Raw genomic sequence first — 17,078 nt, forward strand, 5'->3', positions numbered from 1 at the left:
AGGATATCCACCCTTTCTTCAAAGCGTCTCAGCCAATAGAAAAAAAGTTTAGCATCAAACATAGTCAATAAACACCCAAAAGCACTACTCTATCTTTGCTTCATACTGAATGCAAAAATCTACAAAAACTTACTTTTTTTAACTCTACAATCTTTGGAGTCACAGCTCTGACTCGAGAGAGAAAAACACTTCTTGAGGGGAGAGTATCCACAAGTGCCGAGTGGAGAAAAAAAAAAATACTCACACATTCATACTGTCAGGCAGCAGCCTTTTAGGAACCGGGGCCTTGACATTTGTTGACAGCAATGCTATCACCCACACTGCATCACACACACGCTCACTCACACACAGCAGCTGAAATGATATAGCATGCCGCTGTCAAGTCATAACAATAATTACCTACTCCTTCTTTATGTGTGTGTGCAGTGTGTCTAACAGTGAGTGTTTTCATGTCTGTCAAGGATGCATCCATCTAACACTTTCATGGTCCTTTGTGGATAGGTGTGAGGTTTTCTTGATGCCAGTAATTCATCAGTCTCTGCATTTAAGTGTATGTAAATAAAAAGGTAGAAGGACTAAACATCTGAAACTTACCACACTGAGTATTATTGATTGTGTTTGCACACATCATCATTGCTCAGTCTCTAACATATCCTCCAAGACATCATCCATCTTTTCCCTTCCTTCATTACACATAAAGTCAATATGTTAACTTATTTAACACTTGTTTATTATTTCATAATGTGTGTTTGTTTGTGAAGGCCACTAAGGTGTCAGCAGACGGAGAGCAGGTGGAGGATGATGCTGACAGGATTCATAAACGGGCGGAGGACCTGGAGCAGTTCATCAGGGACACACTGCTGGGAGCGAAAGGTAGCAGAAACAAACACCACCTCTCTATTAACTGCAGCACATCTTGCCAACAGAGATTACCAAATTTATGTGTCTGCTGTCTCACTAGTCTCATGTATCATTACAGCACATTTAATTATACTACATCTTATTACATACAAGAGATCCCACTTGGGAATTTGGGTTGTTACATAAGAGAGGAGAAAGGTAATATAATATAAAAGGATGGGAAGGTCAGAAATGGAGCTTATTAAATCAATCATTACACTTACATTAAAAACTGAAATTAGATAAAGAAATTGTGCAATGAGAAAAAAGATACTATGACGATCAAGGCTAATGTTAGTTTTACTACACAAATACCAAAAAGCACCAACTTCTATTTCTCCACTTCTGAATGAGGGATTATTTCAAACAGCGGCAAACATCACATCTTTCTGCCTCCTTGTTAGCTGACTAATGGAAATCTCAGCCCGAACACAATGGCTGATGGGCCAGCGGCCAGCTGCCACACTCAGCGCCAGCTGCCAGTGCAAAGTGTTGCCTGAACAATAAAGAGAGATCCAGCAGGCTGCAGCATCACTAACCACAGTGATAAAGAGTCACCCACTAAGATAATGGGATGTCAGCAGAGACACGGCACAAGTTAAATGGTGTGTGCACATTCGTCAGGTAGTGGGAGGGACGTGCATGGGTTCAAACATGCTGCAGGATCAATTTTATCCAATGTTTACTCTATTTCCTGTTTCATTACCTCCTAAAGGTAATATCTGCCTTTTTTGTACAATTACTGTAAACCTTGGTGTATAAGATGCTTGCCTTTTTTGTAAAGATGCCCATCCATAAATGCCCATGGATTTGCCAGATTTCATGTTGGTCATCAGACAGATCCATCTTGCAAAGCTCCAAGCTAATCCACTTGTTTTGGACTGAACAGATCAGCATCATGGAGAAACAGGGGGTAACTATGGGTGTGGTTTAGCCTGTAAACATGGTGGCCAGTGAAGAAATAAGCATGGATGCTGCATGTGGAAGTTTTTGCTGATCTCTTGATTGGCCTCAGCAAGAGTCTAATCTACCAACTGGATCCACTGACAGTGAAGAATCCTGTGTTGACATGGCAACAGTCTCCTGTCAAGATTGCGTTATACACAGACAAATATGTCACAGCCCTTAGGCTTTCCTGGGAAAAAGATTCAGGGGTAATATACACTAAGTGGACAAAGGTATTTGCTCACATCTGTTAATTATTGAAATCAGGTGTTTCATCAGACCTGTTACCACAGATGTATAAAATCAAGCACCTAACCATACAGCTGCCATTTGCAAACATTTGTGACACAAAATGGGTTGTTCTGAAGAGCTCAGTGACTTTAAGCATGGTGAGTTGATGGATGCCAGCTTTGCAATAAGACAGTTTGTGAAATTACATCCCTGCCTGATATTCCACGGTCAACTGTAAGTGGTATTTTTAGACGAAGCATTTAGGAACAACTGCAACGAAGTGGAAGACCACATAAAATCACAGAGTGGGGTCAACAACTAGCTAACTGAAGCCCATGGTACACAAAAGTTGCCACTGCTCTGCTGATTCCATAGCTGTTTAATTCTGAACTTCCACTGACATTAATGTAAGCACAAAAACTGTGCACTAGGAGCTTCATGGCATAGGTTCCTGGTCAAGAAACTACATGCAAGCCTCACATCACCAAGTCCAACACCAAGTGTTGAATTGAGTGTGTAAAGCACACCCACACTGGACTGTGGAGCGGTGGAAACGTGCTCTGTAGAGTGACGGGGGTTTGGGCTTGGCCCCTCATCTCCAGTGAAGGACAATCTTAATGCTACAGCATACCAAGACATTTTAGACAATGCTTTGCTTCCAACTTTGTGGCAACAATTTGGGAAGGCCTTTTTCTATTAGAACATGACTGTACCCCAGTGCACACAGCAAGGACTATAAAGTCATGCTTTGATGAGTTCAGAGTGGAGGAATCTTGACTAGCGCACACAGACTCATGATCAACCCAATCAAGCACCTTTTGGATGATCTGTAAGGGAGATTGCAAGCCATGTCTTTTCGTCAACATCGGTGCCTGACCTCATAAATGCTCTACAGAATGAATGGGCACAAATCCCCACAAAAACATTTCAAAATCTTAGGGAAAGCCTTCCAAGAGGAGCAGAGGCTGTTACAGCTGCAAAAGCTGCCCAGGGCCCAAGCACCCCATGCTGTTGGGATGCTTGGGCCCTAAAAGGGTTATAAAGGTAGAGGGTAAAATGACTGTGGCAAAATATAGTAGAATCATGAAATACAATTTTATTTACTCTTCAAGATAACTATGAACTGAAAGATTTATTTTCCAGCAAGACAGTGTCCTGAAGCATACAGCAAAAACTGCACAGAAATGGTTTAAAGACAACAAGGTAAATGTTCTGGAGTGGCAGAGTCAAAGCCCAGACCTCAATCCAATAGAAAATTTGTGGCTGGATTTGAAATGGGTTGTTCACACCCCCATGCAACCTGACAGAGCTTGAGCAATTTTGCAAAGAAGAGCAGAGTGAAATTGCAGTGTCCAGATGCACAAGCCTGGTTGAGACTTGTTCACATAGACGCAGCGCTGTGATTGCAGCCAAAGGTGCATCTACTAAATACTGACTTGGAGGGGGTGAAATTTTAATTTCAGCCAAGGGGTGAATAATTTTTATATGTACTGCATGTCTTATTGTGAAGATTTTATCTGCAATACGCAACAAAATTTCTGTATTTAAGGTTTTCTTCTCCTCTTTGCTCATAACACTAAAGACATTGAGCTGACTGACAGGCATTTTTCAGTCATTGCTGGTAGGGCACTATAAGAAGTTGGATGGTTCGAGTGTGGTCTTATTTTGCCCTGTGTCGTAACCTGTTTTTCAAAAGAAATAACTGAATCTGGTTACAGAAGGACGTGGCAGCAAAATAAAAATCCTTGAAACTTATTTCAAATAGACTAAAGACTCTCAATCATCATAGAGGTTATGGTCACATGTGATCACGTGTCCATTTTTGACAAGCTGCACCATATTTTGGTGGATAAACCAAGCTGTCAGTTCAGTTCAGATGTTCAGGACCATAACCTGTTCAGAAGGCTGTCTGCATACATGCCATATTAACAATTTAATGTAAACAGGCAAACAAAAAATCTGAATTAAGCATTAAACTCTGCATCTGCAGTGTGAATGTAGCCTGAGATGCCTTTTTAAACCTTAAGTTAACTATAAAGGACCTCACTCCACTCCTACTGATGTTTAGAAAAACATACATGCTCTCTGTGATTCACTGCAGTTAAAACTAATTCTTTATTCTAATTACATCTATGAAAATTTTATGGCTTCTGGGATGAAAAGAAAGTTACCAACCCAACACGTTGTGACGGGCTGTGATGAAACTGTCCTCTCCTTGTTGTGGCTCGTAGCTCTCTGGCCCTCTGCCTAATCACAGTGTGATTATGTGTGTGTTTCTGCGAGAAAGGAAACCAGAGTGTGTCGTGGCTCACTGGATGATTGAGAGTAGCAATTAGAGACTTAATTAGTGGCTATCACAAACACACAAACACACCACATGCACAAACACTAAAGCACATGTGCACACTTCGGTACAACTCTGCACACACACATAATGAGGCAAGAAAATACAGTACGCACTTTTCTCAGTGTGTGTGCCCGTGTTTACTAGCAACCATAATATGATTCCATCCACGTTTTAAGTGTTTAATTGGCTTTTAAATCCCACTATGTAATTATATGGCTGTGAAACACACACAATCGCACACTCACATATGCACAAATGCAAATGCAGAAGGCACACACACAAACGTGGTACAGCTGTTCATTAGCATGATGGCTTTGGTTCTGTCTTGGCTCTAATCACATCATGTTTACATTTCAAATAAGAGGAAATGCTGCAGTGCAAATGCCACACACACATAAATACACACAACAGACCACCCACACACCTACAAACACACACTCACACATTTTAACTTTTAACTTTCTTTAATCATGCCACGTTTACATTTCAAATGAGAGGGGAACACACACTAGCAGCTTGCTGCAAATTACGAAAATGCACAACAGTCTTTTAACCTTTTCTTGCACGCTCACAGACGGACTAGCACACACGCTCCTCATTACGTTCCAGCAGTTTGACTATTATTCAAATGAGCCCTGGAGTGTTTTAGTGTAGTTTCATCATTGATTGGTTGGAGATTTCTCTGCCTTTAATTTGATAAAAGCAGGGCAGACATAAAGTCTGCCAAAATCACCAGCTTTGAACGTTGTTAAGCCATGTTTGTGTGATTCTCAGCATGCGTCTGTGTTTAAATGAGTGAAGATCAAACACGGTTGTTTCGTCTTTATTTCTGTTTGACACATGATAGAGCCCACAGACAGAACCTCATACTGCTTGTCTGTTTACTGTTGATATAGCTTTCTATATTATTTATGTTTTGCACCATCTTGTAAGTTTTCTTGGGTATAAGATGTACAGAATCTCACTGCATACATTTTTTTTCATTGTTTTCCTGCTGTTCACACATAAACCAACACAATCAATAATGTTTTATCTATTTTTAGTTTGAATGTGTTTATTTTAGTCATTTTTGCTTCAGCTATTTTATCATATATGCTACCTATGCTTGAATTGACAGAATCATATCTGACTAATTTTATCAAACTCTGTTTTATTTGTGAGGTACATTTCATACAAATGTAAACTAAGTGCTCAGAAGAAGATAAATCAAGCATCAGATAACTGGCATTTGGGTTGCCCCCCATATGCCCGGGTTCAGGTCCAGCCTGCAGCTTCTTTCCAACATGTCTCTCCCCCACTCTCTCATCCCCGTTTCTGACTCTATTCACTGCCCTCCTCTCTGAATAACGGTATGAAAAGTCCAAAAATGTATCTTAAGAAGAAAGAATCAAGCATAACAGTGAAACAAAGCTAAATATGAAGACACATCCATTAACCCTTTGAAACCAATGTTGCCTTAAAGACAAGAGACGCAGGTTACAAAAAGTGAAATAACTTCAGAACCATAAATTGCAGCTACTTACTTTTTTTTCCATCTGAAAGCCCTCCGTTCTGTTCATAGACTGTAGAAAAAATATGACAAAGCCTGTGTGATGTCAGTAGTCTGCTTACTATAGGCTAACTCAAACAGCTTTTGAAGCTAATCTGTGGCGGGCTCCAGATTGAAATCGCTGTCTTAAACGAACTTTGGATCAACGTAACGGCAGACAAGAGTCTGCCCACTGAGCTTGACTTCCTGTCAGCTCAGCTAGCACCAAAGCCAGCCTTCTGGAGGTAGTGTCTGCCTGTCAAGCTGTCTCTCAATCAAATTAGACTTGCCAATCAGTGCGCAGTGGGGTTTTTCCTAAATATAATCGAAATGATTGTGGTACAATCACAATCACTGTACAGATGAACCCTGTACATTGAGAGGACACAAAGACATTGGCTAATGGGACACATTTTGTCTTTTGAACCAGGCTGTAAACCAGTTTATTTCTAGTGTAAAAACCAGCTTTTTAACATGTGTTCACACGGGACTTGCGCTGTTCCTGCAGCAAGCCTCAAGTGGACACTCGCTGTATTGCAGTTTTTTTTGCACTTCCGCATTGGCTTCATTTTTCAGGACTGGAGGTTTCCGCTTGGTTCTGCTTCTAATGACACTTTCCACACCTTTATAGTCCTTACAGTAGCTTTTCAAGCAAGCCTAGAATTGGGGGACTTTCTGGGGTCTCCAAAGATCAAATCCACATTATCACATGACAGTTAGTTTTTCTTTTTGTCTTTATAGTCATATAACTTTTTTTTTTTTTTTTTTTTTTTTTATTCAAGTGACATTATTTGTCACTGCTGCCAAGCTGTTAAAAGATGCCTTCCTGGTTTGTCTTCCTGTGAGTAGCTCACAACAAGAGCCTGGTACCTTTTAGCCTAGAAAGAGTTTCTCATCTAATATCTAAAGTGATATTTCCAAAGAGTTGGTTATAATCAGCGAGTGATGTTTAAGCTATTGAAGCGATTCATGACCACATAAATCATTACGTTCTGTCAGAGGAAACATGCCAGTTTATGTCTCTTAGCTGTTTACTTTATGTCTCTTAGCTGATTACTTTCTCTCAGAAAAGTTAATTAATGAATGTTGAATTTGCAAAGAGAGCAACTAAGGTAAAAACGGAAAATCAAGTATACCTCAAGCCACTTAAGCTTGAACATTTCATAGTTTTCGCTGTTGACAAATCACTGATATTTATTTCCAGAAGTGTTTGACCTAAACGTGTTTTTATTTCTATGTAATGTTTGTACAAATGCAACAGCCAAGACCCACTTTGTCCATCAGTCGTATCCTCACAGCAATGTTTCTTCTCATCCATGTGTCCAGACCTCCAGCTGAAGGCTGCCGAGCTGAACCAGACTCTCTCACGCAGAGACGGGGCTCCAGACAAAAGCCTGAAGGAGATGAAGGAGGAGATCCAGGCCATGCTCGCTGAGATGAGGAAACGACAGCTGGGAGGGAAGAAGAACATCGCCGAGGAGGAGATGGAGTGAGGACGCACACATTCACTATCGCACACACATACTTACACACATGGGTCATGCATCTTTCTCCCACACACCAGAACAACACAGATTTTTTGAAACTTCGCAAACAGAACAGTCTTTGTTTCAGGCATACAATGAAGTACGCACACACATTTTTGGCACATGCATACACACATGACAAATGGAGAGTAGGAAAACTGAGCATCTGTTGACCCATCTCTGAAGTTTCTGCTTTTCTATTGTTTTCTGTAGAGTTTTTTACTGGATATGTTATGTCTTATAGGTACTCTGTGATTCCTTTTAAAGGCCTAGTTCACTGATTATGAAGAACACTCGTCCCCATTGTTGATGCATGAAGCCAAGCTTTTCCCGCCTACTTGTTGATTTGAATTTCTATAATTTTGTTTGTCTGTTAGTCTTCACTCATTCCTGTTTGCTTATGCATTCACCTTGTGTGTTGGCTTCACTCCCCTGCTGGGATTCAGCCCCACTTTTCAGGTTCTTTCTTTTCAGGAGATTCCCACCTAGGTTTTTTTTTTTTTTTTTTTTTTGCTGAACTTGCAGAATAAAAGAGAATGAAAAAAGACTAGGGCATGCATAAAATTCACAAAGATGAATTCTCATGTAAAAATAACTCCATATAATCTCACCTGCAGAGCACATAAATCATTTATCGGTATAATGAGGGTGCATGATTTTAGACCATCAAAATGACAAACCTAGTTAACCTAGTTTTGCCAACAGGAAAACTAAAGATTAAAATAATACTATACAAACAATTACAGGTGCCAATAGTGATGAATGGGAACTCACACCCTAAGGTGCATCAGAGTGTGTTGTAACTGCAGGGTGTGTTGAGGTTGTACACTGTTTTTGAGGTTATACTGACTGTCAACAGAAGGTGGCAGGATGACTTTGAAAGATATAAAACTTGTAGCTGTGGTGAGTCCAGGAATATTCATTGTGTAAAATATCAAGAAGTTATGACATTTTAATTGCAAGGTGGTGCTATAACAGCTCAAGAAAATCCCTGGGAACCATGGGTCACTGTGATAGGGCCTCATGCCCGTGCTTCTAAATATGATTTTAGCAATTAAATTTTGGAGATCACAGGTGAAAGCCACTGGGCATCATGATCATCCCTTAAATGTAAATGTCATATCTCAAGAATGATTTGGGTTTTTTTTAGCAATATTCAACAAATGTCTACTCTGACTCAAGGCTCAACTGATTCAGTTTGGACATCTAAGAGCAATGTCATTGGGCCTCATGATCATCTGTTGCTTGTCAATGTGATATCTCAGGAACATTTTGAGGGAAAATTTTTCTTCAAATTTGGCGCAAATGTCCCATCTAACCCAAGGATGGATTGATTGGAACCTCAGAGTGGATTGATTAGATTTTCAGTAGGGCTGCACAATAATTGATTTTTGCCATTATCTGACATACTGATGTGTAAAAAATTCATGTCAACCACTGCAGATATTACATCATAATGACTTCAGTCATTAACCATCTGACTCTAGCTGTGTTTCCATTACCCTTTGAAATGCAAAAAAATCTAAATAGTGCAAAAAAAAAACTGGTAATGGAAACACCTGAATTTCAAAAAAACCTCTAACATCTTGCTCAAATGTTTCACGTTCTCATGAGGAAGTTTTTCAGAAGTCTCGATATAGAAATATATCGCAAAAGTGCAAAGGAAACAGTTTTTTCCGCATTTACACGTCACAGGACGTAACGTACAGTATCACATGACCAGTACACTCTGAGACAACATGGCGTGGTATGTGTTGACAGAAGAGGAGACCGAGACTTTTCTTAACATCATACTTATACCCTTATGCGTGGTCTTTTGCCATACATGCAGACTTTGCCTCTGAACTATCATCTATTGCCTTCGTATTTTGTTCAAAATTGTCAAGACGGCCACTGTATATATAATCATAACTGTACTAACACACAACAGGTTTTGAGCGTCTAGCTTCTTTGCAGCAGAGTCTCGCAAGATGAGATTTTAGGAGAATTATGAGGCTCATGCCCAAAACTTCCTTCAATTGAAACACATTTACCGGGCAACTGTACTTAAACGAAATTTAAGAAATATCGCTTATCTTGCGAAAAACTGTAATGGAAACGCAGCTATCTTTGTGTATGACAAGAAGAGGCACAAGTTATGAACCAGCTTCTGAACCATAAATCGTATCCACTTCTTCTCCTTTCAAAGCCCTCTGTTTTTGCTGTTCTAAGGACACTATCTAAGCCTTTTCCTGCCAGCTTGGACCTTGGGTGACTTTCCAAGCTCTTTAAAGCTTAAGTCCAAAGGCCAGTAACTCCTAAACTGAATGTCTTTTTCATCACTTTTAATCCATTTCAGTTGTTTCTTAGGCTAGCTGGGCGTTAGCCACCTTATTGCATTCCCAAGACAGATATCACATGGGCTGTGACAACCAATGGCAGGCTGTTCTGTCGTCACATCATGCTTTGCCAAACAGTGCATGTGTACACATTTTGAAACGGCAGGAGACGGCCTGAATAGCTTACAATGAAGAGAAAGACAGACAGCCTGAGACATGTCCCTCTGTGTCTCCTCTGAAAGGACATGCTTTGAATAATGGCTCATAATCAAACAATATCAAAAAACCACAAGGACTTATTTGGTAAATATGTGACTATTTTGATGACTTTTTTGTCACATAATGATAATGATTTTTTATTCACTATTTAGTCTCTGAGAGTTAGTCCCATAACCTTTTTACAATACAAGTAACATAACTGCAGCAAATATATTCTTAATGCCCAGGTTGTCCTGGAAAAAAAGACGTTTAGAGTTTGACTGTGCACCTCAGGGTTGATGTTTTACAAGCTTTTTAAGGCAGAAAGTCCAGGTAAGGCAAAACGGTCAAAAATAGCTTAGGGCTCAGAGGGTTCAGCTAGATAAAATGAACCTTTAAAATGTATGACACACTTCAAACCACTGTTAATTTTTGTAACACTTTGCATGTCTACCTCCTTTTGTCAGCACCTTCTCCAATTTCTGTCTTTTCTTACGCTCTTTTGTTCCTTGTCGTTTTTTTGTTAACACTAGTGACATCAGGAGTAAACACCTTCAACTGAACAGACATCTAATTGCCACATATCCTAAAGCCATAAAATTCTGCTTATGTTTCAACCAAGTCTTTTGCACTCGCTTTCTCTTTCTCTTTCTCCCTCTGAAGGCATTTGATGGAATTTGCAATCAACTCTCCTCAACCCCCCCACCCCCCCACCCTCTGTTTCAGTGTGTCTCTTTCAGCAGTAAATGTTGACGAGGTCGATGAGTTAATTAAAAGCATCGCTGTAGGGGTAGAAGCAGAGCGAGACGTACAAAGCACGTGGAGTGAGAGGGAGAGTCTCAGAGGGAGAGAAGAACAACAGACAGATGGACAGGGAAAAAGAGAGAGAGGGAGAATAAGAAAAAACAAAGAGAATTTGCAACTGCCAATGAACGACTTGTCTGTCAGTCTGTGGCTGATTATTTGACTGAACCCTGAGGGGAGATTTCATGCAGAGAAACACAAGCATCAACTAATGTCAAAGCAAAACTGAACAAAGCTGCCACAGTCATACTTTACCCATAAATTGTACTTTCTAGCCGGAAAAGTTTGCAAACATACTACTTTAACTTGACTTGTGCTTGATTTAATGTAACAATTATGAATAGGGCAATGGTTAAACACCCCTCCTGTTTATTTCTACTAAGTTATACTCTGTTTTCTTTGTGATAGTCCCCAAAGGGTTCATTAAAGTTACATCAAATCCAATCATTACCTTGCATTTATCCCCAAAACTGTGTGAAATTGTCCTCAGAGTGAAGTCAGCTGGAGGACACTGGCTCCTTGTTGTCTTAATTAATGCTGAGGGTAAAAAAAAAAAAATAAATAAGGCTCATTAAGGGACGCTATGGTGGGCATATGGTTATTAAACTCTTTTAAATATATCCAAAGTAAGAAGGCTTTTTTAAAAATGAATGTCAAAGCAACATGTAAACAGGAAGTTTGGAACAAACTAAAGGCTGCTACACAATATTTGATGGGCTGATCAATTGATGGGATGTGTGTGAGATACTTTAGAAAAATCACATCAAATACAGCAGTATATTCACATATCATCCATACATGTTATCTTAAAAACAGTCTGTATAGTATGTAGTTGGAAAAGGCCTTGCTTAAAGGCCCAGTGTGCAAGATAGGAGAACCCATTTACAGTGGTTTGCTCCACTTTGTAAACAACTGGGTAGAAAGTGAGTTCCAAGCTGGAAACATGTTTATTTCTGCTTTTAAACAGTTATTTTAACATGGATGTGAATGTGACTGGCTGTAGAGTTTGACAGCCAGCATTCGGTGGACACTCGAGGAAGTGCAGGTTTTTTTTGCACATCATTGTTCAACGCTGGAGGTGGACACCTGGTTCCAAGATTGATCTGTCTTCAGACGTTATTTACCAAATAAAAACCATGCTGCATTGATTCCAAGCTAATAGTTAAAGTCATAAACTTACTAGAAAAATGTTCAACAAGGTAATAAATCAAGTTAGAAGACAGTTATTTTTCCATAGATTTACATTCAAGCCAACTTCTCTTTGCAACCTGTTGAGTTACCATCTGCTGGCCTCATGAAGAAAATGCATGTCTCTTTGAGCCAGAATGGTATTTTCCCTTCTTTAATATAGTCTGTGGCTGCTCTGAAAATGTAGGAATTATTCCATAGCAAAGTTTCTGTGTGGCCTTTTCTGTTTTGTACTGGACTGTACCCAATTAAAGTTAACTCAGTCTGGTTGTAATACAAATGTTTGGCTTTTATCTTAATTAGACACAAACTGCCCATTTTCAGCTCTATAGTTTTTAGAGTCCTTTTTCCTCTGTTGATGTTTTTCTTTTATAGTATACAACAGAATAAGTCTCTTCACCCGCCCACCCTGTCACATGCAAACACAGTTGCATTAGTGTGACCATATTTGAAATGCTTTACGCTGCCACAATTTAATCTGACTGAGCCTGGGGGGTCAATAGAAGAAAATAGTCCAGCGTTTCAGCACTGATTTATATGGAGTGATTATTGTCCTCACAACCAGTGGCTCCTGTCATGCATCACAATTACTCTCCACATCTCTCTTTCACTGAAGTAGACTTACTCCACAGCTTCTTCTGTAAAAACTAAATAACACTCTGCTCACATTGTCATTAAAATATTTTAATAATTATTTTTTTCTTCTTCCAGGTTAGCGGATGAGTTGTATCAGAGAGTAAAGAGATTATTTGGTGACCCTCATCAGGCTACAGAAGACCTGAAAGCAGAGGTAATTCTAATTTATAATCTAATCTCTGCTGTCTGAAAATGGTGACATGGTTAAAGTACTACTCTGTCTTGCTCTTCAGATAAAAGAGAAGCTCTCAGACCATGACGGGAAGCTCAAGGAGGCACAGGAACTTCTCCACGCTGCTCAGGGGAAGACCAGGCAGGCCGGCTCACTGGGCGAGCAAAACCAGGCAAACCTCACAGCCCTTGAGGTACACTAAATCTACTATTAAGTTAACCAAATACAAACAGTCTGCTGAAGTTCAGAATGGGCATCAGAACGGGGAAAAAGAGTGATTTAAGTGATTTTGAATGTGCCGTGGTTGTTAGTGGTCTGGCAGGCTTTTTTGCCCAATTGAGAGAAATGTTCAGTGTGCGTACACTAAACTTAACGATAACTTCAGAAAGTGAGGTATGAAGCTCCTTATTTATACTGTAAATACCCATAGGTTGCAAATTGGAACTTTTTAGTGAGAAGCAAGAGTGTGTTTTTGCTTTGGGTCACCCTGGTTGTATAGTTTTTTAATGACTGGTCTTTTTGTTAGCTTGAAAAAGAAAAGTAGGCTATGTGTGTCAATGGAGAGTCAAAACATATGTTGTTATACCAGGGTATGTGATGCTGAAGTTGAACCCCAAATTTGTTGTACTAAAGAAATCTTGTTTAAATCTGTGCATGGAGAGTGAGAAATTGAAACCAAACACAAATTCTCTTTACTGTTATGAGTTGCTTGAGTAACATATAAAATCAAGCATTGATCATTATTTTTATCTTTCTTTTCATTCAATCTTACACACATTATTAAATCTTTTGGGGTTTGTCTCCTGAAAGGAAATATTCTTGAAGGAAAATACACAAAAACAGACTCATAAAGAGGAGAGCATCCAACCATCTATTCATCTCTGAAGCTGTTTGCATATAATTCATCACCAAGAAAAGCTCAAAGGCAGCACCGGCTCCTAACAGAGCAAAACAACAAGCATTTATCGGCTAGATTATTATACATGTCCTAGAGGGAGCGTTCTGCAGTCATCACACACATGCAGCGCTCTCTCCATCTCTCTTTTTGTCTCTCTATCTATCTTTGTCTTCCTCTGACCCTGCAGTCATTTTACTCTGGAAAGAAAAGCTCTGTGTAGTGAACAAAGTCAAATTCACTCTCTACACACACGGGGTTACACTAAGGTCGCACATTATTTGAAAACATCTATAATGGTGTGTCCTTGCTGTGGTCCAAGTCATTTTAATATTTTTAATAACTGTTCATTCTTTCACTTTAAAAATGTGTACCCTTTTTTATAAAACAAACAAATATTTAAACCATTGCTCTTTCATACAAAAGGCCTAAGAAGCAAGCATCCATACATTTCATTAACGTCCATGATAAATACCTTTCAGTTCTATGACACCTCATATGTTTATCTAAGTTGTCTGTATAACACTGGATTTCTAGTGATAATGGGCTAATAAATCATTACAATTCATCACATCAATAAATCAGTTTTTCTTAGTAAGAAGGGTCATTATTGATTCAAAATTGAGTAAATGAATTGAGAAATAAATTTCAGCAGACTGAAATTTGTATCTAATAAAAAAAGGAAAGCCAGAGTAAAGAACAAGATAAGGATGATGGAAGAGAAGAAGAAAGCAAGGATAGCCTGCAAGATGAGGATGATGGAGGAAAAGAAAGCAGGGATGGACAACAAGATGGTGAGCAAGATGATGAGGATGTTGGGGAGAAGAAAGCAGGGACAGAGAGCAAGACGAGGATGATGGAGGAGGAGAAAGTAGGGACAGAGAGCAAGACAAGGATGATGGAGGGGAAGAAAGCAGGGACAGAGAGCAAGACAAGGATGATGGAGGGGAAGAAAGCAGGGACAGAGAGCAAGACAAGGATGATGGAGGGGAAGAAAGCAGGGACAGAGAGCAAGATGAGGATGATGGAGGGGAAGAAAGCAGGGACAGAGAACAAGACAAGGATGATGGAGAGGAAGAAAGCAGGGACAGAGAGCAAGACAAGGATGATGGAGGAGAAGAAAGGAGGGACAGAGAGCAAGATGAGGAGGATGTTGGGGAGATGAAAGCAGATACAGAGAGCAACATGATGAAGATAAAGGAGAGGAATGCAGGGAGAACAGAAAATGATTGTAAAGAAAGTGAGGGCAGTGGAGATAATTGTTGCCAGTCAACCCGGGTTCATGACCAGTCATTGCAGACTGGCTTATAAAGATGGAGACAAAAATGGCAACTAAAGATAAGGAAGGCAAGCCATTTCCAAATAACCCTCAATATCCAAAGTCAGCCAATGGGCATGAGTAAACAAGAAGAAATTGGCTTATTTATAGTAAGAGTGTAGAGGCCCTGCTTTTGGTTCACTCCTGAGGTGTCAAGCCATCCAAAAGTGCACTGAACAGCAAGGATGGATTGTAAATGGGGGGATGGGAAATTATAATTAAAAATACATCAAAATGTAACATAAAACTATGTAACATTTTTTGCATGCCTGACAGGCTATGGTGGGCCCTGTGTAATTTATTTCTGTGAGCCCAAAATTCCCAGCCATGCCCCTGCATCAGGTAATACAAAAACGCCTGAAATTAACTAATTATCACAGGGAAACAAGTGCTTTTAACCCAAGATAAGGCGACAGAAAGCAAGTAAATAAATGTATGGATGCTTGTCCTAAAATGGATAAGGATTTTTGAAAGCCAAGTATTGTCTTTTTTCATGTGGGTCATGGGGGAACTAAGCTTTGCCTAGATACAGTTAAGGGGGTTTAAAGGAGAGAAGGCTGGGAACCACTGCTTGAAGGGACCCTGAATATTAAGACATGCTGACGTAATTTAATTAACATTAGCTATTTTTAAATTGAATGCTGCACAAATAAGCACTAGGCTGCCATTGCTGTACAATGCACTATGGGTAATGGTGTCAGATGGTTGCATTTTTCATTTTCTATGAAGTGGTGTCTGTAAAGTGCAGTTTTAGTGAAGAGGACAAAGAGATTAAAGTGAGTGCATTCAGAAATACGGTAAAATAAGAGCAATGCAACCCTCTGACATTATTACCAAGAGTGCTTTGCGAACCAGTGGAAGCTGACATGTGAATCTATCTTTTTATGTAGAAATCCAGTGTATTTCTTTGTACATTACACATATAAAAGACACTTATAGGTCATGTCTTAATATGCAGAGTTCCCTTTAGACTAAAGCTGGAGAAAAACTTACCTTTGAATACATGGAAACATCATGGCTGCCACACATCCCCTGTGTCGGTTTGATGCATCGGTGTGTGTGTCCTCGAAAAATTAACATGACATAAGTGCAACTTGCAGTTGACACACAACTGATATAGACAATGTGGAGGAGGTGTGACAGTCAACACAGCAGCAGAGACAAGAACAGCTGAAAGTGTAAAAGACTGAGAAACAGTGTTGTTCACAGTTATTCCTGTCATGTGTTGTTGACACTGCACAAAAACAAACAAATTCATCACACCAGCAGGGATCTATAACTTAAGTTGTAAATCTGATGTTTCAACTTGTTAAAATAATGAAAATAAGACAGATGTTACATGTAGCCGTCTAAAGTGGAGACTTTTAGTCAAGTGCAACTGAACAGAGGAATATTTGCAGCAGCTGCTGTAACAGCCTCATATACGAAAGCAGTTGGCTGAAAGTCACAAGTTAACATGGTCACCAATTAATCCAATACACTGATACACAGGGAGCATTTTATCCATAAGTGAAATATCTCTAGCCTTAACAAGCAATTCAAGGACGTTCCTTTAGCTTTTAAATGTCATTGATTTTTTAAATTTGTATGTTGTATGTTATTGACCAAAAAGGTAACTAATTCACAGAAAAACTACTGTATAAATGTGTTATAAATACACTAATTTCTCCTAAAGGTATTGTTGTTTGTTTGATTTTGTTTTCAGAGGAAACGCTCTGCAGTGAGCTCAGTAAAACAAGATGCCCAGGATGTTCTTGCAGAAGGAGAACGTCTGCTGGATGAAGCAAACCAACTCTCTGACAACATCAACAAGGAGATCGAGGTACTGAAATCCTAACCCTAACCTGAACCCATGAGGAGTTTTAGTTGGTTATGAACCAGTCTATGATGAAAAATAATGCCACTTTATGACTTAAGAATGCAAATGAGACAATAAGTAACAAGACTGATAGCTCTGATTTTTAATTTTCTGACCACTGTCTCAGGGGTCTCTGGTTTCAGAACATGAATCATATCACACTACTTAATGATGTTTTTTCTTTGGCAAGCTGTGTGTTAAAAGAAAGCAGGAT

The 17,078-nt window shown here is 39.5% G+C and overlaps 1 protein-coding gene across 10 annotated transcripts in view; it reads left to right on the top strand.

The window, feature by feature from the left end:
- The window catches only part of lama2 (laminin, alpha 2), a 356,517-nt gene that overhangs the window by 272,991 nt on the left and 66,448 nt on the right, over positions 1 to 17,078 (top strand). For all 10 annotated transcript variants that reach the window (XM_041805224.1, XM_041805230.1, XM_041805228.1 and 7 more), the window contains 5 exons: positions 762 to 873; positions 7,278 to 7,440; positions 12,697 to 12,775; positions 12,855 to 12,986; positions 16,712 to 16,828. In XM_041805224.1, coding sequence (XP_041661158.1) covers positions 762 to 873; positions 7,278 to 7,440; positions 12,697 to 12,775; positions 12,855 to 12,986; positions 16,712 to 16,828 — 603 coding nt within the window. The remainder of the gene's footprint in view (positions 1 to 761; positions 874 to 7,277; positions 7,441 to 12,696; positions 12,776 to 12,854; positions 12,987 to 16,711; positions 16,829 to 17,078) is intronic.

Source organism: Cheilinus undulatus, linkage group 14 (genome assembly GCF_018320785.1).
Source record: "Cheilinus undulatus linkage group 14, ASM1832078v1, whole genome shotgun sequence".
Classification (NCBI taxonomy): Eukaryota; Metazoa; Chordata; class Actinopteri; order Labriformes; family Labridae; genus Cheilinus; species Cheilinus undulatus.